At 42.6% G+C, this 27528-nt stretch overlaps 1 protein-coding gene across 2 annotated transcripts in view; it reads left to right on the forward strand.

Annotated features, from left to right (window-relative positions):
* The window catches only part of PCSK1 (proprotein convertase subtilisin/kexin type 1), a 100046-nt gene extending 85538 nt beyond the window's left edge, over positions 1-14508 (forward strand). For both annotated transcript variants that reach the window (XM_073541822.1, XM_073541903.1), the window contains 6 exons: positions 970-1070; positions 3370-3603; positions 7588-7745; positions 7844-7977; positions 8140-8301; positions 9595-14508. In XM_073541822.1, the coding sequence (XP_073397923.1) occupies positions 970-1070; positions 3370-3603; positions 7588-7745; positions 7844-7977; positions 8140-8301; positions 9595-9924 (1119 nt within the window). In that variant the 3' untranslated portion in view covers positions 9925-14508. The remainder of the gene's footprint in view (positions 1-969; positions 1071-3369; positions 3604-7587; positions 7746-7843; positions 7978-8139; positions 8302-9594) is intronic.
* Positions 14509-27528: the final 13020 nt, after the last annotated feature.

The following is a 27528-nucleotide window of genomic DNA, read 5'->3' on the forward strand; positions in this document are numbered from 1 at the left end:
TGTCTTCTTGCAAGCAGATTTGCTGCAGCTCTCACAACTGTGCTGTATTGCAGCACTGACTGCCTGTTAGCTGGAAGCTGATGCTGAGATGAACCTGCAGATGTGTCAGGTATAATCACACACAGCTCTGCAGTGAGTTCCAGACAGCAGTGAATGTTCATCACACATCACACTGGTGACGCTCCCTTTCATTTACAATAATCTTTGGAGGCAGATTCTAATACAAAACAGTGTCTGCTCCATAGCCTGGAAAAGCTTATTTACATATAAGAAAAATGTGGATTTCTCTACACAACAAGACATCGGAGCACAGAAATAAAGGTATCATTTTACTCAGCTTTCCATGACCTGCATGCCCATATAGACAGCTTAGGAGAGACAAACCTACTGAAAAATTCCCTTTAAGTCATTAAAACTGGATTTTACATAAGAAACTTTTCTCAGAGTTGACTGAGAAGGTTGGTTCCTAAATATATTTAGCATAGTTTAGATAATTCTCTATTTTATCCAGTAATTTAATAGAAAATATTTCTAATGCAATCATTTATTTTTGCTTACAAATTAAGACTACCGTATATTCATACGTAGTTTTTGCTCTCTGAATAGGGTGTATCCCGGGAAAGCTCTCGATATACACACTATCTTGTCCAAAGATCTCTGATGCCAGACAGAAGCCAATAAAAATTTATTTTTTTCTCCTGACTAACCGGTATAAAATATTGTACTACAAAAAAAAAAAGGTATGGAATAAGGTATCACATACTTTTCCATCCTGCAGGATTTAGTAAAATCCATATCCTTTTAATATGGTAAATGGCTGACAGTTGTCATTTTAACATACATGTCAGAAACTTTTCTAAATATATAAACTAATCAGTGTGTGGACACGGCCTACATTTTTTAAACATTTTTTAGAACTAAATATTTATTTGATTTACTATGCTGCTTTTTCTTTTTCTCAATCTTTAGATTAGTGCAGATCTACATAATGACTGCACGGAAACACATACAGGCACGTCTGCGTCCGCTCCTCTGGCTGCTGGAATCTTTGCTTTGGCTTTGGAGCAAAAGTAAGGCCAGAAGTATCCTGCAATTCACTGTTTCTATGTTTTTTTTAATAGTCAAGCTAGAACAGAAATGAACAAATCATAATAAAATATAATATAATCTGTCATCACTTACACCTTTAGAAGAGTTGTGTTTCATTTTACCTTCAATAATCAATGTCCTCTGCAAGGACAATTCTTTGCTCGATTACAGTAAGGCTATGTGCACACGTTACGGAATTGCTGCGGAAAATTCCGCGGGAATTCAGTAATTCCATTCCATGGGAAATATGCGAGAAAACCGCTTTTTAATTCCTGCCTATTTCCCACAGAAAAACTAGCGATTTGCAAGCGTAATTAGCTTGCAGAATGCTAGCGTTTTCCAAGCGATCTATAACATCGCTTGGAAAACTGATTGACAGGTTGGTCACACTCGTCAAACATAGTGTTTGACTAATGTGACCAACTTTTTACTATTGAGGCTCCCTATGCGGCATCAGTAGTAAAAAGATCTAATGTTAAAAATAATTTAAAAAAAATAAAAAATGGTGTTTTTCTCACCTTCCAACGTCCAGTGCAGCATTCCCGATCATCACGATGCTCCCGGCAGGTCCCGTTCCCAGTGATGCATTGCAGCAATGACCTTTGATGACGTCGCAGTCTCGCGAGACCGCTACGTCATCAAAGGTCATTGCCGCAATGCATCACTGGGAAAGGGACCTGCTGGGAGCATTGCGGAGGTCTGTTGACGCTGCGAGGTACATCGGAAGGTGAGAATGTCAATTTTTTTTATTTTAATTCTATTTTTTACAGGGATATGGTACCCAGAGCCTGGAGGACAGTCTCCTCTCCTCCACACAGTGGGTACCATCCGCAAATGTTCTGCTTACTTTTCGCATGGTGGGCACAGCCACATGCAGAAAGTAAGCAGAACAATGCATTCCTATGTGTGCAGAATCGCCGCAATTCCACAAAATTAATGAGCAGGCTGAGTATTTTTCCGCGATGCGATTCCACCGCAGAAAAATCCGCAGCATTAGCACAGCATTGCGGAATCCCATAGGTTTGCATGGGATTCTTATTTTTTGCGTTTTCGCAGCAAAATCGCGAGTTTAAAGACGCCGCGAAAACGCAAAAAAAAGCTACGTGTGAACACAGCCTTAAAGTTCTCCATAAGTCTACCTTCTTGAGATGATAACCCCTTTGTTTAGACAAGATCTCGGTTTTATTATATATCATTCACTTTGGCTTACATTCTCTTAGGCCGGTTTCACATTTGCGGTTGTGTCCGCAGCGTTTATGACGCATACATCTGCATGCGTCATGTTTTCCCATCTTTAACGTTGTGGACGCAGATACATGCGTTTGTATGCGTTCGACCGCACTTGCTTACGCATGCGCCGTTTCAGGTTGTGCGGCGGGGCGGGGCTAACGCAACCTGTTGCAATTTTGGAGGCAGCAAATTGCTGCCTCCAAACGCATGCAGTCCTTTGCGGAAGGGATGCGTCTAAACAACGCATTACAGTATATGGGAACGCATGCGTACACAAGCACATGCGTACGCGTTGTGTTTGCATATGCAAGACTTTACATAAGACATGCCCATTGGGCGTGACTTGTGTACATTCAAAAATTCACCGGGAAAATAGAACTTGCCAATCATCCGCAACCGGAAACGTATGTATGCGTTTGCATGCGTTTTTGCATGCGGTTGCGGTTGCAGACGATACACTGCATACTCAACCGCAAATGTGAACCTAGCCTTAGAGGACCGTTCCTTGAGAAGATCATTTTAATGCAGTTTCAAGTGTTGAACCCAAATAGGTTGAACTGAATAACTGTAATTTCATTCACAGTACTCTGCCTTTCACATTCATCAGCATAAGATTGCTATACATGGAGCTTTTGTTCTGTTATGTCATGTGAAGTTAAGGCTGTTGCTTTACAGACTTGGACTGGCCCTCCGGGAAATAGGTGAATCCCCTGGTAGGCCCCTGTGCAGGAGAAAACTACTTTCCCTCCCAACATAAGCACTAGTTTTCCAAATACATTTGATTCACTATGTACAAACAAAAGCAGCTTCTCATCGTACATTCAACACAGCACTTAGCTTATTATTATATAAGGAAATTTGTGAATAAGGGTAATGTAATATTTGCATGTTGCTGAACAGTGGGCTTTCAGAGTCGATGTTACTGGTGGGCCCTTGCCATCTTAGTATAACACTGTTGCCATATGTTGATAAAGCAAAATGCTATTGTTATGGCCTTTGAAAAACTTGGGTCTTATAGGTTTGTTTTTTTTTATTTAAATATTTTATCAGCCCTAATCTAACATGGAGAGATATGCAGCATCTTGTGGTCTGGACAAGCGAGTATGATCCATTGGCTAATAACTCTGGCTGGAAGAAGAATGGAGCAGGTCTCATGGTGAACAGTAGATTTGGATTTGGCTTGTTGAACGCTAAGGAACTTGTGAATTTAGCAGATCCTAAAACATGGAAAGGAGTTCCTGAGAAGAAAGAGTGTATTGTTAAAGACAGTGACTTCACCCCAAGGTAACCTTAAAGAAAATTAAAGACAAATGGAGAGTTGATTATCTTTGTGCCCTCTTTTCTATTTCCATCATGTGATTAGAATACCGGTCATGCCTGGATCAGTAATGTATGTAGAGGGGAATTTACACTGCAAGATCATCGTGAATGAACGCTCTTAAAAATGTTCATTTATTGATGTTAATCGGTTTAAAGAATCTTTTGTGCAGCAAGAAAGATAATCATTCTTGGTGGTGCATTGTCCTGTGTAACTTGGGCTCGCACTACAAAGAACAATGGCTGCTTATGTGCGACAAGCAATCTAATATATAAAGTTCAAGTGTGTGTATGTATGTATGTGTGTATGTATGTGTGTGTCCGGGATTGGCATCCGCACCATCACAGCTACAGCCACAAAATTTGGCACAGTCACACGTCTGGACCCCGAGAGTGTCCTAGGCTATGTTGTGAGGAGAAATTTTAACCCCGCGCGTTCCAATTCACCAAACAATTTTGCCCCTATCTACATAATGGGGAAAAAAATGTGTGTGTGTCAAGCCCCGCCCCTCATTATGATGTCATAATGGTTGCCATGGCGACGCTGATGTCATCATAGGTTGCAAGCCCCGCCGCTCATTATGATGTCATAATGGTTGACTATGGGATGGAGGATGTGTGATGGGTATATGGGCACTGGACTATGGGATGGAGGATATGTATGACGGGTATATGGGCACAGGCCTATGGGATGGCGGATATGTATGATGGGTATATGGGCACGGAACTATGGGATGGAGGATATGTATGATGGGTATATGGGCATGGGACTATGAGATGAAGGATGTGTGATGGGTATATGGGCACTCGACTATGGGATGGCGAATATGTATATATATGTATGATGGGTATATGGGCATGGGACTATGGGATGGAGGATGTGTGATGGGTATATGGGCACTCGACTATGGGATGGAGGATATGTATGATGGGTATATGGGCACGGGCCTATGGGATCGTGGATATGTATGATGGGTATATGGGCACGGGACTATGGGATGGAGGATAATTATAATTTGCTATAACTAACCACAGTTACTTACTATGCCCGGGCACCACCGGGCTCTTCAGCTAGTTTATTATAAATCGCTTGCTGCTCATCATTTACTTTGCCCTGCCTGTGTAAACAGCCATTCATATGATCGGTGGTCATATCTAGCCGGATCCTAAGGCTAGGTACAAACTACGTTTGTGGCCTTTCTAAGGTCTATAAGTTCATACATTTCTTTGCAGTGGCTGCACTTTCTATACAGTTAAACAAATGGTCTGCAGTCGTATAGCGGCCAGATGAAGGCTGAAAGTCTCCGTCTCATGAATGATGGTCTATGAAAATGTTACACAGTATATGTCAGGCAAAGCTCCCAATATATACTGTAGACAAAGTGCACAGATGCAATGGGCACTTAGCCTAATCAGTACAGAGCCACATCACTGGTGACAGGAACAATAAAAATATATAGTCAAGACAAGGTACTCTTGTTAATGGTCGGTGCTCAAGAAGGGTGATATTCCGTCAGGAAGCTATGTTGAAAAACTTGGCACTCAGAAAGTTGCAAAGTAGATTGTTTGCTCTGCAGTTTTCTCCTCTATTTCCATTTATGGCAATCTGTGCATCTGATGAAGGTCTGTGGTCTGACCGAAACATAATACACGTACAACTGTGGATTGCATCGGTACATAAAACATTCTACTTTTCCACTATCTGTGAGTGCCAAGTTTTTCAACTTTGCAAGGCGCAAAAAAAGTCAGACTTTTTATGTGGGTATCCTAAAAGTCCAATAAAATAGTCCATTTTACTTATTTTTCAGGCTGTATTTCTTTGTACGTAGATTTCATGCACAGTTTTGCAGTGTAATATGAAGAGTATATAAAATGGCAGCACAATTTTTTAAAATAATTTAAAAGTCTCTTTAATATTAGTGTTTATATGTTATGATAAATATGTTGCTTGTGACATATCCTCATTTCCCTGCTGCCTGCCTGCTGACTTGCCCATACTATACAGCAGGGCCGGACTAGCCATCTGGAAATTTTGGCAAATGTCAGAAGGGCCTGTCTGGTCATCGGTCACCTTGTCTGCAACATTGTTAACAAAATTGGTGTTCTCAAGACACCCATACTGTTAAGAGCTGTGAGAGATCACAAAGTCGCTGACTCCATTACTTATCCCAGCAGGCCACTGGAATCATTAGACATATTGGTCATGTAGTAAATCTTACTTTCCTCCATCCAGGGCAATATTAGTAATATATTCCATCTGGTGCTTGGGGACAGGGACACCATGGGCCTGTATTATTTCAAATGCCAGTGTTGAATTTCCGTCCCAGTCCGTACCTGCTATACAGTTATCTAGATCAAGGCTTCCAAAACTTTTACAAGAATGGCCTCACCGGAAAGATCAAGGTGAGGCTTTTGCCCTCACTTGGCCAAAGACAGTCCTTAAATGAAAAATATTGCTCGAATTACATTTTACGTATCTTCAAAATAACGTAAAAAACAACAAAATGAGGAAATTGCATTGCTAATCCAGACACTGTCGCTACAGTGTGAAGGACTGTGCAATTTAAAGTCAATTCTGTGAAAACGGTATCTTCCCCAACAACTAGGGGGCGTCTCGCAGGTGAGGTCAGCCTCCAAATTGGACATACAGTGACCTGTATGATGCCTTTAACCATTTCAAACTATTTTATCTCGGAAACTGGAATTTATTATAATGGTACCAAATAAGGATCTTGTGTACTGTATGGCTGTGGTTGTTACTGGGTAATAAAAGATTATTTTGGCATACTCTATCAAACTACTTTTCCAGGCTCGTTAATAAATTGGCAAGCTATATTTACCAAAATATTTACCAGAATTTTCTATGACATTATTAATTTTGTTCCATTTATACCAAAACTCTTATTATGTATTCACCCGCAATAGATAACTGCACAAGTCAAACAAAGATAATTAAGTAAATTATCATCCTGCTTACACTCCTATAATTTCATGTCATGGGGTAAATTAATGTCATGGAAGTTTGTAACATATCATTAGTCTACGAGGCTTAAAATAAGTAGCTGACACTGAGAAAATGTAGTCAGTAGAGTCGCAATATCAGCCTTATAACAATAATATCATAGTAAAACAGTTAATCAACCACTCAGGAGACAAGATCTTCCTACGGGATCCCCTTGTAAAATTTTACATAATGTACTGTATAATATTAAACTAATTGCTTCACAATTACCAAATAATATAATTTTGTGCACTTTTGTAGCAAATGAATCACTCCAGCGGATTGTAGGCATTACAACTACACTTTACCATATGTAGAAATTTTATGTGACCCCATAAATCTAATAATGTCTATTTTTAATTTTTAAAACACATTGTGATATGGAAAAAACATTGCCAAAAAATACATTTAGCACACAAACATGATTTAAACAATAGCTCACTTCTGATGACTGCTTCTCTTTAAACCTGTGTGACAGGAGCTGTATAATCATCATCAGTGACTGCGAGTTTGGAATGTCCCCCTATTCTACCTGTGAAGAACTTTTCTGGTAAAGCTATGCAGTTTCATCACACAGGATTCTCCAGCGACTGATATGGTGACCTCCCTGTGACAACTTAAAGTTTTGTAATTTCCAGAGGGTCACAAAGAGATCACATAATAACATGAATTTTCAGATAAGGGATACAGAAAAATAATTACTGGCTGAATATTAAATATATTGGGGTACTAGTTACAGAACATATTTACTTTAATGGTGTCTCTCAAAGGCATTTGATGACACCGACATAAGTGGATCATGGCAGGTGGTGGAGCCAGAAATTAGGCTTAGTACAGACTCTATTATAACATTATACTATTTTGTACCTTTCATTTCTGATATTTGTGGTCAATTACACGGTTATTTAAATATAGGAAACATAATATCTAATAAAAATTCTTATTTTCAGACTTTTAAAATCAGAAGATGAAATTACCATTGAGATTCCCACAAAAGCTTGTAAAGGGCAAGACAATTACATCACGTCACTAGAGCACTTGCAGCTGGAGGCAACTATTGAATATACGCGCCGGGGGGATCTTCACATCACACTAACGTCACCATCAGGTATTTGACAAAACACATGAGAGTGACACATCAGCTATACAGCCATATAAGACATTAGAAAAATAAGTTGATCTAACAATTACTGTTTTTGTATTCAGGAACCAAAACTGTTCTACTGACTGAGCGACAGAGAGATACATCTACTAATGGTTTCAAAAACTGGGACTTTATGTCTGTCCACACCTGGGGAGAAGACCCAGCAGGAACATGGACAGTCAAAATCTCTGATGTTGTAAGTATAAAGATGTTGTACAATCTGTGTCATGTACTGTGTTATGTAGAGAAGTGAGACGGTGTCACAGTATTGTTCTGTGTGTCAGCCCTTCGATGCAAGTTATTGTAATCACATTTTTCAGCCAAAATGTGAACATACGTTTTTCTTTTTACAATATAGTCTGATAGAAAGCAAAATGAAGGAAGGATCGTTAACTGGAAGCTGATTCTGCATGGAACATCAACCCGTCCAGATCACATGACTCTTCCCAGAGTGTATACTTCCTACAATGTTGTCCAGAATGATCGAAGAGGTGTTGAGAAAAATGTAGATGCTGAAAAGGTAGGCAATAGACTATGGGTAGACCCATAGACTTCACTTGCATGCTCGCTTATTGGTTTTCTTCTAAAGGGATATTCACATCTCACATATTTATAGCATATCCACAGGATACATCATAAATGCCTAATAGATCTCAGTCCCACCTTAGTTCACCGCACTTCTTCAAGAACTTGTGTCTACCAACACTCATCCCACAGAAAAGTTGACTGTGTCGGCGCAAGCTCTCTCCATTCAAATATATGGGAATTCAAAAATATTTGTCAAAATGTCGTTACATTGAAAAAGTTGTTGTGGTTGTCAGGCCTCTTTTTTGTACTTGGGTACTAGAGTGTATCATAATCAATTATTCTCCTTAACTGTTTCACAGCCTTTGACATACATATATAACAAAAGTCGTGTCCCTGCCTTTTATGCGGGCTCGCACACTGATCCTGCATATTTCCCGGCAGATGATGGCTAATTTAATCAGCCATCATGTGCCGTTAACAGTCGCAAGTGAAAAGAAGCTCTGCTCAAAGCTGTAAACTTGTTAAATGCTGCTGTCAATCTCAGAAAATGGCATTTAACACCCTCTGGCAGAGGAGCACATCATTCCACGCGCCTATTGCGATATATAGATGTCAAAATAAGAGGTTACCTGCTTACCGTATCTTTTTGCCAAAGTCCTGCATGTTCCCTTTCAAGAAGAAATATTCACCCACCCAGAAGCAGTGTAAAAAATGATCTGTTAGGCTAGTTTCACACTAGCGTTCATGGGCGCAGCGCAGGGCCACCGCTAAGCCCCACCCCCGGCCACTCCCACTCCTGTCAGTTCCTCCTCTGATCGCATGAGTCTGCATGCGATCAGCGTATCCTATATTTAGCATTGGATACGCTGATCATGTGCTGACCATGCGCTGGTCTGGTTTTGCTGGTGCTGCGCCCTTTTGGCGCTGCGCCCAGAGCACAAAATACAACACAGCGCGTTTTTGTGCGCTGGGTGCAGCGCCAAAAGGGCGCATCACCAGCAAAATCAGACCAGCGCATGGTCAGCACACGATCAGCGTATCCAACGCTAAATATAGGATATGCTGATTGCATGCAGACTCATGCAATCAGAGGAGGAACTGACCGGAGGGGGCACGGCCGGGGCGGGGCTTAGCGGCGGCCCTGCGCTGCGTCCAAGAACGCTAGTGTGAAACTAGCCTTATATCTATACAGTACAAAGATAAATTATATGTTACGGTAGCATTCTAATACACTAAAGTAGCATGAACCATGGTTCAATAAGTAAAACGTCTCATATAATTTCAGGAACCCACTATCGAAAAAATAACTACAGCAAAACCAACAACTTCCCCAGAGAATGACGGACTGGAGGATGCAGTGAAATCTGAAGCAATGCTACGCCTTCTGAAGAATGCTTTTGACAAAGAGGCAGCTTTTTATGCATGGGGGCAAACAGAAATTCCTAAGCATCACTATTATTATGCCCTGGATAAAATAAGCAAGCAGCCAGATGTAAAGGACAGAGAGAACAGTCTATACAATGACTATATTGATCGATTCTATAAAAACAAGTCTTACAAGCATAGAGATGATGTTCTATTGCAAGCTTTACTGAATATTGTAGACAAGGAGTAGTAAAATTTTCAGTGTTGGAATCATGCCACCACCCATTATTATTTTGATCTTTGCAAACCTAAATTTCCAGGAAATTGCCAAAAATGAACACTGTAAATATACTATATGCATTCCAGGGAAGATACAGTTTGACCAATAAAGTATAAAATCTTGATATAGTCAATGACTGAACCCTTGATCATCTGATATATCAAGTCCTATGAATGTTCCATAAATCTTTGCAACTAGTGCAAATGAAAATACATGTTTGGCTCATATAAACAGATCAGATTTCACCAATTTACTAGTGTGGATAAGATTTTAGCTGGGGTCACACAAGCGTATATTCTTTCCTCAGAGAGAATCGGATCAATTGTGTTAATGATATGCTGTTCAAACTCTGATCCAAGTGTCAGCTTAGTGAGATCTGATTCTCTCGGATGAGAGAAGGTAGCACACTGTTAGGAGAAGATGGAGTACAAAAGTTCTCCATCTTCTCCATTGTGTGAGTATGTGGAAATCGGACTGTACTCAGATGTCATCAGAGTGTAGTCTGATGTTTTCCATGGGCCCACAGGCAGGTACGGACTGGGCTGAAATTCAGCCCTGGCATTTGAAATCACACAGGCCCATGATGTCCCTGTCCCCAAGAAACAGATGAGATATATTACTAATATTACCCTGGATTGGAGGAAATCAAGATTTATATCAAGACCAATATTTTTAATGCTACCCATAGCCTGCTGGGGTAAGTGACGGAGTCAGAGACTTTGTGCTCCATCACAACTCTTAACAGTATGGGTGTCTTAAGAACACCGATTCTGTTAAAAATGTAGCAGACAGGGCAGCCCACAACCAGACAGGCCCTTCTGGCATTTGCCAGAATTGCAAGATGGCCAGTCCGGCCCTACCCACAGGCTTGCATTGGTGAGCGTAATCCCATTATCGGAGCCATTCGCAGCACCGAATTGGTATGAGAAAAAAAACGTTCATCAGCACTGACCCATTGAATAACATTGGTCCGAGTGCTATCCGATAAAACATCAGATAGCACTCATTCGATGCATACGCTTGTGTGAACGAACCCTTAAAGTGATACTCTGGCAAGCTGCTATGATACCACACAGGATTTCAATGGTGGATCCACTGGTTTCCTAAATTACGGAGCAGCAAAAAAAATTCTTCCACATTCTAATCAAATGTTTTCCAGGAAATATTGTGCAAGATGGCAAAATGTCTTATATCTAAAGAATATCATCTATATTTTCTATGCTGTGCCAAATAATTTACATAATGAGGAGATATGTAGCTAGGTCGCACAAAATTTATAGTGCAGACCAACTTTTATGAAAAGGAAAGATAACCTCGGCCACTCAAGTCTATAGGTCCGTGAGAAAAATCAGACCGTACTCGGGTAAATTCAGTGGAGAAGATGGAGATTTTTTTTGTTCACCACATCTGAGAAACTAGGATCATACTCTGATCAAACTCTGACCAGACTCTGACCAGAGTGTGATTAGCATAATTGGACCAATTTTCTTGGATGAGAGAAAAACAGTTATGCGACCCTAACCTTATAGTAATGTAGGCAAAAAAATCTAAAGGTTCATGAACAAGGCAAAGCCTTGTGTACTGAGCCTGTAGTACAGGGTACTGTCATATTGGTTCTATTGAACTGCATGCACAAGGAGTTCCATATTCAAGGACTTCAACAGAGCCTGTATGAGAATAAGACCGGAGTCACCCTACCATATAACACGGCAGAGAGTAATGCGATAAAACATCTTGGCCCAGTGTTATACTATGGGGCAGCTCAGATCTACGATTATTCCCTCATGCCCATTCGGCATTAGAGAACAATCGCAGCATGCTACAATTGGCAGTGAGACTCGGCTCACTCGCACCCATACAAGTCTATGGGTGAATGTGAAACATCGGACTGCACTCGGATGTTATCCCATTACAGTCTGATATAAGCTGAGACAGGCAATAGAGGAGATGGAGAACTTACTTTCTCTGTTTCCTCCACACCTGTGCTGCGATTATCCGATGCGAGAGGATCAGAGCACAGGGCACTGACATTTGGCTCCCACTCGCAGCAATGCTGGAGCCGAGTGTCCTTAGCATATCGCATCAGATGCCATATGCTGGGCTGATTCCAGCCTAACCCTAAATATATGGAGTCCAGTGGAGCATTCTATTTCTCACTTATTCTAACCCCTGCTTCTCCATGGTAGACCACTGCCATGACCTTCACCAGTACAGGAAGGGATGATGACCCATTCTTTGGTGACCTGACTGGTAACGTCTGTGGATAACTACAGCAGTCGGGTGACGTGAAAAGGGCATCAACATTTTTGTAACTTTCAACCCTTTAAAGATATTTATCCTGCAAAACAATAAAGTTCACAGAACCAAGGTATACAAAATTACAAATATATTTTTTCCTTTATTTACTCACAAAACATACAGTACATAAAAGATGGGTTAAAAAGTAAGTCACCAAGCTGGTAACATGACTCACTCATCAGCTCTATGTCCACTTTGTTCTTTCGTGGAATTTATGGTACTGGATTGTCCTGAGTCTTATTTATCCTCTAAGATTAATAAAACCCTTGACACATGCACATACCATTAGGCTGCGTGCACATGTTGTGTTTTTGCTGCTATACTTCAGTGCAGATTTGTCAGGAAACTTAAGGGTACGTGCCCAAGTTCAGGAACTGCTATGGGTTAGACGCTGTGTACTTGTACAGCGTCCAACCCACAGCGGTCAGATGTTACAGCATAGTGGATGAGATTTCTAGAAATCCCACGTCCACTATGCGTGCATAATCGCCTGCGGCTCACCCGCGGACACTGACATGCGGCACGTCTTTCCAGACTGCAACTTGTCAATTTCTCTTGCAGAAACGCTAGTCTTCGCAACAGAAATGACATCAATGGAATGTATTGTATGCGGTAAATGCGAGCGGTTCAGTGCACACATGCGGATTCGCCTGCGCTCAATAGAAGGTCGCGCTGTGGACGCAGCGAACATGCACTACTAGTTCTGGATTGTGAGCATCCGGCCTAATGGGTTTTCCTGGTGCCAACAAAGTGAATGAGAATCCTGAAGTCTCTTGCACACGTTGCTTATTTGTGACTTGCAGATTTGGTGCAGCAGAATGTCAATTCTTTCTGCGTTTTTGCTGCAGAATTCACTCATAATAATGAGTGGGAAACATCTGCACCCAAAAATGCAGCAAAAACACAGCAAAAAAACGTGTCTTTGCTGCTTTGTTTTTCCTGCCAAGAGGTTCAGAAATGGTGCAGAAATTTCTGCCCAAATACTTAATGTGTGCACATACTTGCATACTTAGGCCGGGGTCACACTTGCGAGAAACTTGGATGAGTCTCGCATGTCAATACCCGGCACTGCCGCCGGCACTCGGAACCGGAGCGTGCCGCTGCATGTTTTTCTATGCAGTTGAACGCTCCAATCCGAGTGCCGGTGGCAGTGCCAGGTTTTGACTTGTGAAACTTGTCTAAGTTTCTCGCAAGTGTGACCCCGGCCTTAGACATTAAATTTACTTTAAGAAAAAACATTCTGCTTGGAGTGTCATTGCTGTATGCACTGATTGAACTTATAACCTGGGGGAATGTTCAAGTATTTATAATTTATCTAATGTTTCCATCAAGTATATTAAAGATTCCTTTATTTATTGATTTTTTTTTTGCAAAAAATCCTAGATTCCTAAATAATAAGATATTTATCTACATCTTGACATATAACTTACCAAACAAGTCTGCCGTCATACATCTTTTACTTTGATGAACTCACTATATTTATATTCCCTTATTCTTTATCTTAAAGAGAACCTGTCACCAGAAAAACACGCTATCAACCTGCAGCTATGGGGTTAATCTGTCGGTTAATAGCGTTATTAACCTGCCTGGCGCCTGCACTAAGTTGGACACTGGAGGGATTAAATTAACTTTATTCCAGCCGGCAGCGTTCCGGTTTCAGTCATGTTTGTGGCACCGGTGCGGGTTCAGTCACCGGTCTGAGGGTAGAGAGCGGGAGCTGTAACCGCGCCCCTGGCCATAACTAATACTGGATCTGTATTAGGGCCGGGGGTCAGTTAGGGCCGGGGCGTGGTCACAGCCGCCACTCTGAACTGATGACTGAACCAAAGCTGGCGCCGCCCCATGACTGAAACCGGAACGAAGACAAATCCAGGACTAGATTGGTGACTTCACACATTAGTGACAATGACAAATGAACGCAATTGACCCTCTCGCACTGGTCATTGCCCGGCACAGATCTCTGAATCACTATGGTTTAAATGCTATTAATGAGAATACTGTATACTGTAATACAAATATATTAGAGTTATATTATTTTTGTACTACTTTCCATAGATATATTCCAGTACAAGTTGATGAAATAATATTTTTTAACTGGGAATTACAATTTCATATGTAAAATAATACTTCTATATTTTAATAATATACCAGTGTCTAGTAACATTATTTACAGTTATTTTATGATTCTAAGAAGTACTGAAACGTTATGTATTAAATCAGAAACCAATTCATGATGAAAAGTTCAGAGAGACCTTATCTGGCTATGTGATTATTACTGTAATTAATTATATATTTATGAGGTGTGCATCTAATCTCCGTGTTGACGTGAATTGATGAACCAGCTTCCTTTACACATGCAGCTTTCTCATATGTGTTCTCTCCGTGTTTTTCACCTACAGCTAAGGTACCAGTTAGACTCAGCATGAATCAAACTTACCCATTCAAATCTACTCAACCGTGGAAAAGCTCTGATGAAAGGCTGATTGTAAAAACTAACATAAAAAAAGGGAAATCAGACCGCTTTTCAAATAAGTAAAGAAAAAAAAGGACATGCAAGACTGGCTGTAAGGCCTCATTCACACGTCCGTGTTGCATGTACGTGTTGTATCTATCTTTTCATGGATACAACATATACCCATTATAGTCTATGGTTATGGTCACATGTCTGTGTTTTACACGGGCCGTGTGCCTGTGCAAAACACTCGGAGACTTGTTGGTTTTTTTCCGGTATTACGGATGAAAAGGGCCAGTACAAGTCTACATTATGTGTCCATGAAAAACAGCACCCTGTGTGTCATCGGTGTGCTGTACGTGTTTAACACTGCAAAGTGCAGGAGAAGCTTTGGAATTTATTTACTTATGTGTCCATGAAAAATGGTGATGATAATAACGGACACACGGATGACACACTGATGGTACAAATGGACACACGGATGACACACTGATGGTAATAAAGGACACACGGATGACACACTGATGGTAAAAACGGACACACGGATGACACACTGATGGTAAAAAGGAACACACGGATGACACACTGATGGTACAAATGGACACACGGATGACACACTGATGGTAATAAAGGACACACGGATGACACACTGATGGTAAAAACGGACACACGGATGACACACTGATGGTAAAAAGGAACACACGGATGACACACTGATGGTACAAATGGACACACGGATGACACACTGATGGTAATAAAGGACACACGGATGACACACTGATGGTAAAAACGGACACACGGATGACACACTGATGGTAAAAAGGAACACACGGATGACACACTGATGGTAAAAACGGACACACGGATGACACACTGATGGTAAAAAGGAACACACGGATGACACACTGATGGTAATAACGGACACACGGATGACACACTGATGGTAAAAACGGACACACGGATGACACACTGATGGTAAAATCGGACACACGGATGACACACTGATGGTAAAAACGGACACACGGATGACACACTGATGGTAAAAAGGAACACACGGATGACACACTGATGGTAAAAACGGACACACGGATGACACACTGATGGTAAAAACGGACACACGGATGACACACTGATGGTAAAATCGGCACACGGATGACACACTGATGGTAAAAACGGACACACGGATGACACACTGATGGTAAAAACGGACACGCGGATGACACACTGATGGTAAAAAGGAACACACGGATGACACACTGATGGTAATAACGGACACACGGATGACACACTCATGGTAATAACGGACACAAAGATGACACACTGATGGTAATAACGGACACACGGATGACACACTGATGGTAATAACGGACACAAAGATGACACACTGATGGTAAAAACGGACACACGGATGACACACTGATGGTAATAACGGACACAAAGATGACACACTGAAGGGTAAAAACGGACACACGGATGATACACTGATGGTAAAAACGGACACACGGATGACACACTGAAGGGTAAAAACGGGCACACGGATGATACACTGATGGTAAAAACGGACACACGGATGACACACTGATGGTAAAAACACACGGATGACATTCTGATAGTAATAAAGGACACACGGATGACACACTGATGGTAAAAACGGACACACGGATGACACACTGATGGTAATAACGGACACAAAGATGACACACTGATGGTAAAAATGGACACACGGATGACACACTGAAGGGTAAAAACGGACACACGGATGATACACTGATGGTAAAAACGGACACACGGATGACACACTGATGGTAAAAACGGGCACACGGATGACACACTGATGGTAAAAACACACGGATGACATTCTGATAGTAATAAAGGACACACGGATGACACATTGATGGTAAAAACGGACATACGGATGACACACTGATGGTAAAAACGGACACACAGATGACACACTGATGGTAAAAACGGGCACACGGATGACACACTGATGGTAATAAAGGGCACACGGATGACACACTGATGGTAAAAACACACGGATGACATTCTGATAGTAATAAAGGACACACGGATGACACACTGATGGTAAAAACGGACATACGGATGACACACTGATGGTAAAAACGGACACACGGATGACACACTGATGGTAAAAACGGGCACATGGATGACACACTGATGGTAAAAACACACGGATGACACACTGATGGTAAAAACACACGGATGACATTCTGATAGTAATAAAGGACACACGGATGACACACTGATGGTAAAAACGGACACACGGATGACACACATATGGTAAAAACGGACACACGGATGACACACTGATGCTAAAAATGGGCACACGGATGACACACTGATGGTAAAAACGGGCACACGGATGACACACTGATGCTAAAAATGGACAGACGGATGGCACACTGATGGTAAAAACAGACACACGGATGACACACTGATGGTAAAAACAGACACACGGATGACACACTGATGGTAAAAACTGACACACGGATGACACACTGATGGTAAAAACGGACACACGGATGACACACTGATGGTAAAAACGGACACACGGATGACACACTGATGGTAATAACGGACACAAAGATGACACACTGAAGGGTAAAAACGGACACACGGATGATACACTGATGGTAAAAACGGACACACGGATGACACACTGAAGGGTAAAAACGGGCACACGGATGATACACTGATGGTAAAAACGGACACACGGATGACACACTGATGGTAAAAACACACGGATGACATTCTGATAGTAATAAAGGACACACGGATGACACACTGATGGTAAAAACGGACACAAAGATGACACACTGATGGTAAAAACGGACACACGGATGACACACTGATGGTAAAAAGGAACACACGGATGACACACTGATGGTAAAAACGGACACACGGATGACACACTGATGGTAAAAAGGAACACACGGATGACACACTGATGGTAAAAACGGACACACGGATGACACACTGATGGTAAAAACGGACACACGGATGACACACTGATGGTAAAATCGGCACACGGATGACACACTGATGGTAAAAACGGACACACGGATGACACACTGATGGTAAAAACGGACACGCGGATGACACACTGATGGTAAAAAGGAACACACGGATGACACACTGATGGTAATAACGGACACACGGATGACACACTCATGGTAATAACGGACACAAAGATGACACACTGATGGTAATAACGGACACACGGATGACACACTGATGGTAATAACGGACACAAAGATGACACACTGATGGTAAAAACGGACACACGGATGACACACTGATGGTAATAACGGACACAAAGATGACACACTGAAGGGTAAAAACGGACACACGGATGATACACTGATGGTAAAAACGGACACACGGATGACACACTGAAGGGTAAAAACGGGCACACGGATGATACACTGATGGTAAAAACGGACACACGGATGACACACTGATGGTAAAAACACACGGATGACATTCTGATAGTAATAAAGGACACACGGATGACACACTGATGGTAAAAACGGACACACGGATGACACACTGATGGTAATAACGGACACAAAGATGACACACTGATGGTAAAAATGGACACACGGATGACACACTGAAGGGTAAAAACGGACACACGGATGATACACTGATGGTAAAAACGGACACACGGATGACACACTGATGGTAAAAACGGGCACACGGATGACACACTGATGGTAAAAACACACGGATGACATTCTGATAGTAATAAAGGACACACGGATGACACATTGATGGTAAAAACGGACATACGGATGACACACTGATGGTAAAAACGGACACACAGATGACACACTGATGGTAAAAACGGGCACACGGATGACACACTGATGGTAATAAAGGGCACACGGATGACACACTGATGGTAAAAACACACGGATGACATTCTGATAGTAATAAAGGACACACGGATGACACACTGATGGTAAAAACGGACATACGGGTGACACACTGATGGTAAAAACGGACACACGGATGACACACTGATGGTAAAAACGGGCACATGGATGACACACTGATGGTAAAAACACACGGATGACACACTGATGGTAAAAACACACGGATGACATTCTGATAGTAATAAAGGACACACGGATGACACACTGATGGTAAAAACGGACACACGGATGACACACATATGGTAAAAACGGACACACGGATGACACACTGATGCTAAAAATGGGCACACGGATGACACACTGATGGTAAAAACGGGCACACGGATGACACACTGATGCTAAAAATGGACAGACGGATGGCACACTGATGGTAAAAACAGACACACGGATGACACACTGATGGTAAAAACAGACACACGGATGACACACTGATGGTAAAAACTGACACACGGATGACACACTGATGGTAAAAACGGACACACGGATGACACACTGATGGTAAAAACGGACACACGGATGACACACTGATGGTAATAACGGACACAAAGATGACACACTGAAGGGTAAAAACGGACACACGGATGATACACTGATGGTAAAAACGGACACACGGATGACACACTGAAGGGTAAAAACGGGCACACGGATGATACACTGATGGTAAAAACGGACACACGGATGACACACTGATGGTAAAAACACACGGATGACATTCTGATAGTAATAAAGGACACACGGATGACACACTGATGGTAAAAACGGACACAAAGATGACACACTGATGGTAAAAATGGACACACGGATGACACACTGATGGTAAAAAGGAACACACGGATGACACACTGATGGTAAAAACGGACACACGGATGACACACTGATGGTAAAAAGGAACACACGGATGACACACTGATGGTAAAAACGGACACACGGATGACACACTGATGGTAAAAACGGACACACGGATGACACACTGATGGTAAAATCGGCACACGGATGACACACTGATGGTAAAAACGGACACACGGATGACACACTGATGGTAAAAACGGACACGCGGATGACACACTGATGGTAAAAAGGAACACACGGATGACACACTGATGGTAATAACGGACACACGGATGACACACTCATGGTAATAACGGACACAAAGATGACACACTGATGGTAATAACGGACACACGGATGACACACTGATGGTAATAACGGACACAAAGATGACACACTGATGGTAAAAACGGACACACGGATGACACACTGATGGTAATAACGGACACAAAGATGACACACTGAAGGGTAAAAACGGACACACGGATGATACACTGATGGTAAAAACGGACACACGGATGACACACTGAAGGGTAAAAACGGGCACACGGATGATACACTGATGGTAAAAACGGACACACGGATGACACACTGATGGTAAAAACACACGGATGACATTCTGATAGTAATAAAGGACACACGGATGACACACTGATGGTAAAAACGGACACACGGATGACACACTGATGGTAATAACGGACACAAAGATGACACACTGATGGTAAAAATGGACACACGGATGACACACTGAAGGGTAAAAACGGACACACGGATGATACACTGATGGTAAAAACGGACACACGGATGACACACTGATGGTAAAAACGGGCACACGGATGACACACTGATGGTAAAAACACACGGATGACATTCTGATAGTAATAAAGGACACACGGATGACACATTGATGGTAAAAACGGACATACGGATGACACACTGATGGTAAAAACGGACACACAGATGACACACTGATGGTAAAAACGGGCACACGGATGACACACTGATGGTAATAAAGGGCACACGGATGACACACTGATGGTAAAAACACACGGATGACATTCTGATAGTAATAAAGGACACACGGATGACACACTGATGGTAAAAACGGACATACGGATGACACACTGATGGTAAAAACGGACACACGGATGACACACTGATGGTAAAAACGGGCACATGGATGACACACTGATGGTAAAAACACACGGATGACACACTGATGGTAAAAACACACGGATGACATTCTGATAGTAATAAAGGACACACGGATGACACACTGATGGTAAAAACGGACACACGGATGACACACATATGGTAAAAACGGACACACGGATGACACACTGATGCTAAAAATGGGCACACGGATGACACACTGATGGTAAAAACGGGCACACGGATGACACACTGATGCTAAAAATGGACAGACGGATGGCACACTGATGGTAAAAACAGACACACGGATGACACACTGATGGTAAAAACAGACACACGGATGACACACTGATGGTAAAAACTGACACACGGATGACACACTGATGGTAAAAACGGACACACGGATGACACACTGATGGTAAAAACGGACACACGGATGACACACTGATGGTAATAACGGACACAAAGATGACACACTGAAGGGTAAAAACGGACACACGGATGATACACTGATGGTAAAAACGGACACACGGATGACACACTGAAGGGTAAAAACGGGCACACGGATGATACACTGATGGTAAAAACGGACACACGGATGACACACTGATGGTAAAAACACACGGATGACATTCTGATAGTAATAAAGGACACACGGATGACACACTGATGGTAAAAACGGACACAAAGATGACACACTGATGGTAAAAACGGACACACGGATGACACACTGATGGTAAAAAGGAACACACGGATGACACACTGATGGTAAAAACGGACACACGGATGACACACTGATGGTAAAAAGGAACACACGGATGACACACTGATGGTAAAAACGGACACACGGATGACACACTGATGGTAAAAACGGACACACGGATGACACACTGATGGTAAAATCGGCACACGGATGACACACTGATGGTAAAAACGGACACACGGATGACACACTGATGGTAAAAACGGACACGCGGATGACACACTGATGGTAAAAAGGAACACACGGATGACACACTGATGGTAATAACGGACACACGGATGACACACTCATGGTAATAACGGACACAAAGATGACACACTGATGGTAATAACGGACACACGGATGACACACTGATGGTAATAACGGACACAAAGATGACACACTGATGGTAAAAACGGACACACGGATGACACACTGATGGTAATAACGGACACAAAGATGACACACTGAAGGGTAAAAACGGACACACGGATGATACACTGATGGTAAAAACGGACACACGGATGACACACTGAAGGGTAAAAACGGGCACACGGATGATACACTGATGGTAAAAACACACGGATGACATTCTGATAGTAATAAAGGACACACGGATGACACACTGATGGTAAAAACGGACACACGGATGACACACTGATGGTAATAACGGACACAAAGATGACACACTGATGGTAAAAATGGACACACGGATGACACACTGAAGGGTAAAAACGGACACACGGATGATACACTGATGGTAAAAACGGACACACGGATGACACACTGATGGTAAAAACGGGCACACGGATGACACACTGATGGTAAAAACACACGGATGACATTCTGATAGTAATAAAGGACACACGGATGACACATTGATGGTAAAAACGGACATACGGATGACACACTGATGGTAAAAACGGACACACAGATGACACACTGATGGTAAAAACGGGCACACGGATGACACACTGATGGTAATAAAGGGCACACGGATGACACACTGATGGTAAAAACACACGGATGACATTCTGATAGTAATAAAGGACACACGGATGACACACTGATGGTAAAAACGGACATACGGATGACACACTGATGGTAAAAACGGACACACGGATGACACACTGATGGTAAAAACGGGCACATGGATGACACACTGATGGTAAAAACACACGGATGACACACTGATGGTAAAAACACACGGATGACATTCTGATAGTAATAAAGGACACACGGATGACACACTGATGGTAAAAACGGACACACGGATGACACACATATGGTAAAAACGGACACACGGATGACACACTGATGCTAAAAATGGGCACACGGATGACACACTGATGGTAAAAACGGGCACACGGATGACACACTGATGCTAAAAATGGACAGACGGATGGCACACTGATGGTAAAAACAGACACACGGATGACACACTGATGGTAAAAACAGACACACGGATGACACACTGATGGTAAAAACTGACACACGGATGACACACTGATGGTAAAAACGGACACACGGATGACACACTGATGGTAAAAACGGACACACGGATGACACACTGATGGTAATAACGGACACAAAGATGACACACTGAAGGGTAAAAACGGACACACGGATGATACACTGATGGTAAAAACGGACACACGGATGACACACTGAAGGGTAAAAACGGGCACACGGATGATACACTGATGGTAAAAACGGACACACGGATGACACACTGATGGTAAAAACACACGGATGACATTCTGATAGTAATAAAGGACACACGGATGACACACTGATGGTAAAAACGGACACAAAGATGACACACTGATGGTAAAAACGGACACACGGATGACACACTGATGGTAAAAAGGAACACACGGATGACACACTGATGGTAAAAACGGACACACGGATGACACACTGATGGTAAAAAGGAACACACGGATGACACACTGATGGTAAAAACGGACACACGGATGACACACTGATGGTAAAAACGGACACACGGATGACACACTGATGGTAAAATCGGCACACGGATGACACACTGATGGTAAAAACGGACACACGGATGACACACTGATGGTAAAAACGGACACGCGGATGACACACTGATGGTAAAAAGGAACACACGGATGACACACTGATGGTAATAACGGACACACGGATGACACACTCATGGTAATAACGGACACAAAGATGACACACTGATGGTAATAACGGACACACGGATGACACACTGATGGTAATAACGGACACAAAGATGACACACTGATGGTAAAAACGGACACACGGATGACACACTGATGGTAATAACGGACACAAAGATGACACACTGAAGGGTAAAAACGGACACACGGATGATACACTGATGGTAAAAACGGACACACGGATGACACACTGAAGGGTAAAAACGGGCACACGGATGATACACTGATGGTAAAAACGGACACACGGATGACACACTGATGGTAAAAACACACGGATGACATTCTGATAGTAATAAAGGACACACGGATGACACACTGATGGTAAAAACGGACACACGGATGACACACTGATGGTAATAACGGACACAAAGATGACACACTGATGGTAAAAATGGACACACGGATGACACACTGAAGGGTAAAAACGGACACACGGATGATACACTGATGGTAAAAACGGACACACGGATGACACACTGATGGTAAAAACGGGCACACGGATGACACACTGATGGTAAAAACACACGGATGACATTCTGATAGTAATAAAGGACACACGGATGACACATTGATGGTAAAAACGGACATACGGATGACACACTGATGGTAAAAACGGACACACAGATGACACACTGATGGTAAAAACGGGCACACGGATGACACACTGATGGTAATAAAGGGCACACGGATGACACACTGATGGTAAAAACACACGGATGACATTCTGATAGTAATAAAGGACACACGGATGACACACTGATGGTAAAAACGGACATACGGATGACACACTGATGGTAAAAACGGACACACGGATGACACACTGATGGTAAAAACGGGCACATGGATGACACACTGATGGTAAAAACACACGGATGACACACTGATGGTAAAAACACACGGATGACATTCTGATAGTAATAAAGGACACACGGATGACACACTGATGGTAAAAACGGACACACGGATGACACACATATGGTAAAAACGGACACACGGATGACACACTGATGCTAAAAATGGGCACACGGATGACACACTGATGGTAAAAACGGGCACACGGATGACACACTGATGCTAAAAATGGACAGACGGATGGCACACTGATGGTAAAAACAGACACACGGATGACACACTGATGGTAAAAACAGACACACGGATGACACACTGATGGTAAAAACTGACACACGGATGACACACTGATGGTAAAAACGGACACACGGATGACACACTGATGGTAAAAACGGACACACGGATGACACACTGATGGTAATAACGGACACAAAGATGACACACTGAAGGGTAAAAACGGACACACGGATGATACACTGATGGTAAAAACGGACACACGGATGACACACTGAAGGGTAAAAACGGGCACACGGATGATACACTGATGGTAAAAACGGACACACGGATGACACACTGATGGTAAAAACACACGGATGACATTCTGATAGTAATAAAGGACACACGGATGACACACTGATGGTAAAAACGGACACAAAGATGACACACTGATGGTAAAAATGGACACACGGATGACACACTGATGGTAAAAAGGAACACACGGATGACACACTGATGGTAAAAACGGACACACGGATGACACACTGATGGTAAAAAGGAACACACGGATGACACACTGATGGTAAAAACGGACACACGGATGACACACTGATGGTAAAAACGGACACACGGATGACACACTGATGGTAAAATCGGCACACGGATGACACACTGATGGTAAAAACGGACACACGGATGACACACTGATGGTAAAAACGGACACGCGGATGACACACTGATGGTAAAAAGGAACACACGGATGACACACTGATGGTAATAACGGACACACGGATGACACACTCATGGTAATAACGGACACAAAGATGACACACTGATGGTAATAACGGACACACGGATGACACACTGATGGTAATAACGGACACAAAGATGACACACTGATGGTAAAAACGGACACACGGATGACACACTGATGGTAATAACGGACACAAAGATGACACACTGAAGGGTAAAAACGGACACACGGATGATACACTGATGGTAAAAACGGACACACGGATGACACACTGAAGGGTAAAAACGGGCACACGGATGATACACTGATGGTAAAAACGGACACACGGATGACACACTGATGGTAAAAACACACGGATGACATTCTGATAGTAATAAAGGACACACGGATGACACACTGATGGTAAAAACGGACACACGGATGACACACTGATGGTAATAACGGACACAAAGATGACACACTGATGGTAAAAATGGACACACGGATGACACACTGAAGGGTAAAAACGGACACACGGATGATACACTGATGGTAAAAACGGACACACGGATGACACACTGATGGTAAAAACGGGCACACGGATGACACACTGATGGTAAAAACACACGGATGACATTCTGATAGTAATAAAGGACACACGGATGACACATTGATGGTAAAAACGGACATACGGATGACACACTGATGGTAAAAACGGACACACAGATGACACACTGATGGTAAAAACGGGCACACGGATGACACACTGATGGTAATAAAGGGCACACGGATGACACACTGATGGTAAAAACACACGGATGACATTCTGATAGTAATAAAGGACACACGGATGACACACTGATGGTAAAAACGGACATACGGATGACACACTGATGGTAAAAACGGACACACGGATGACACACTGATGGTAAAAACGGGCACATGGATGACACACTGATGGTAAAAACACACGGATGACACACTGATGGTAAAAACACACGGATGACATTCTGATAGTAATAAAGGACACACGGATGACACACTGATGGTAAAAACGGACACACGGATGACACACATATGGTAAAAACGGACACACGGATGACACACTGATGCTAAAAATGGGCACACGGATGACACACTGATGGTAAAAACGGGCACACGGATGACACACTGATGCTAAAAATGGACAGACGGATGGCACACTGATGGTAAAAACAGACACACGGATGACACACTGATGGTAAAAACAGACACACGGATGACACACTGATGGTAAAAACTGACACACGGATGACACACTGATGGTAAAAACGGACACACGGATGACACACTGATGGTAAAAACGGACACACGGATGACACACTGATGGTAATAACGGACACAAAGATGACACACTGAAGGGTAAAAACGGACACACGGATGATACACTGATGGTAAAAACGGACACACGGATGACACACTGAAGGGTAAAAACGGGCACACGGATGATACACTGATGGTAAAAACGGACACACGGATGACACACTGATGGTAAAAACACACGGATGACATTCTGATAGTAATAAAGGACACACGGATGACACACTGATGGTAAAAACGGACACAAAGATGACACACTGATGGTAAAAACGGACACACGGATGACACACTGATGGTAAAAAGGAACACACGGATGACACACTGATGGTAAAAACGGACACACGGATGACACACTGATGGTAAAAAGGAACACACGGATGACACACTGATGGTAAAAACGGACACACGGATGACACACTGATGGTAAAAACGGACACACGGATGACACACTGATGGTAAAATCGGCACACGGATGACACACTGATGGTAAAAACGGACACACGGATGACACACTGATGGTAAAAACGGACACGCGGATGACACACTGATGGTAAAAAGGAACACACGGATGACACACTGATGGTAATAACGGACACACGGATGACACACTCATGGTAATAACGGACACAAAGATGACACACTGATGGTAATAACGGACACACGGATGACACACTGATGGTAATAACGGACACAAAGATGACACACTGATGGTAAAAACGGACACACGGATGACACACTGATGGTAATAACGGACACAAAGATGACACACTGAAGGG

Source organism: Dendrobates tinctorius, unplaced genomic scaffold (genome assembly GCF_039654945.1).
Source record: "Dendrobates tinctorius isolate UK_male_01 unplaced genomic scaffold, ASM3965494v1 ptg000003l, whole genome shotgun sequence".
Classification (NCBI taxonomy): domain Eukaryota; kingdom Metazoa; phylum Chordata; class Amphibia; order Anura; family Dendrobatidae; genus Dendrobates; species Dendrobates tinctorius.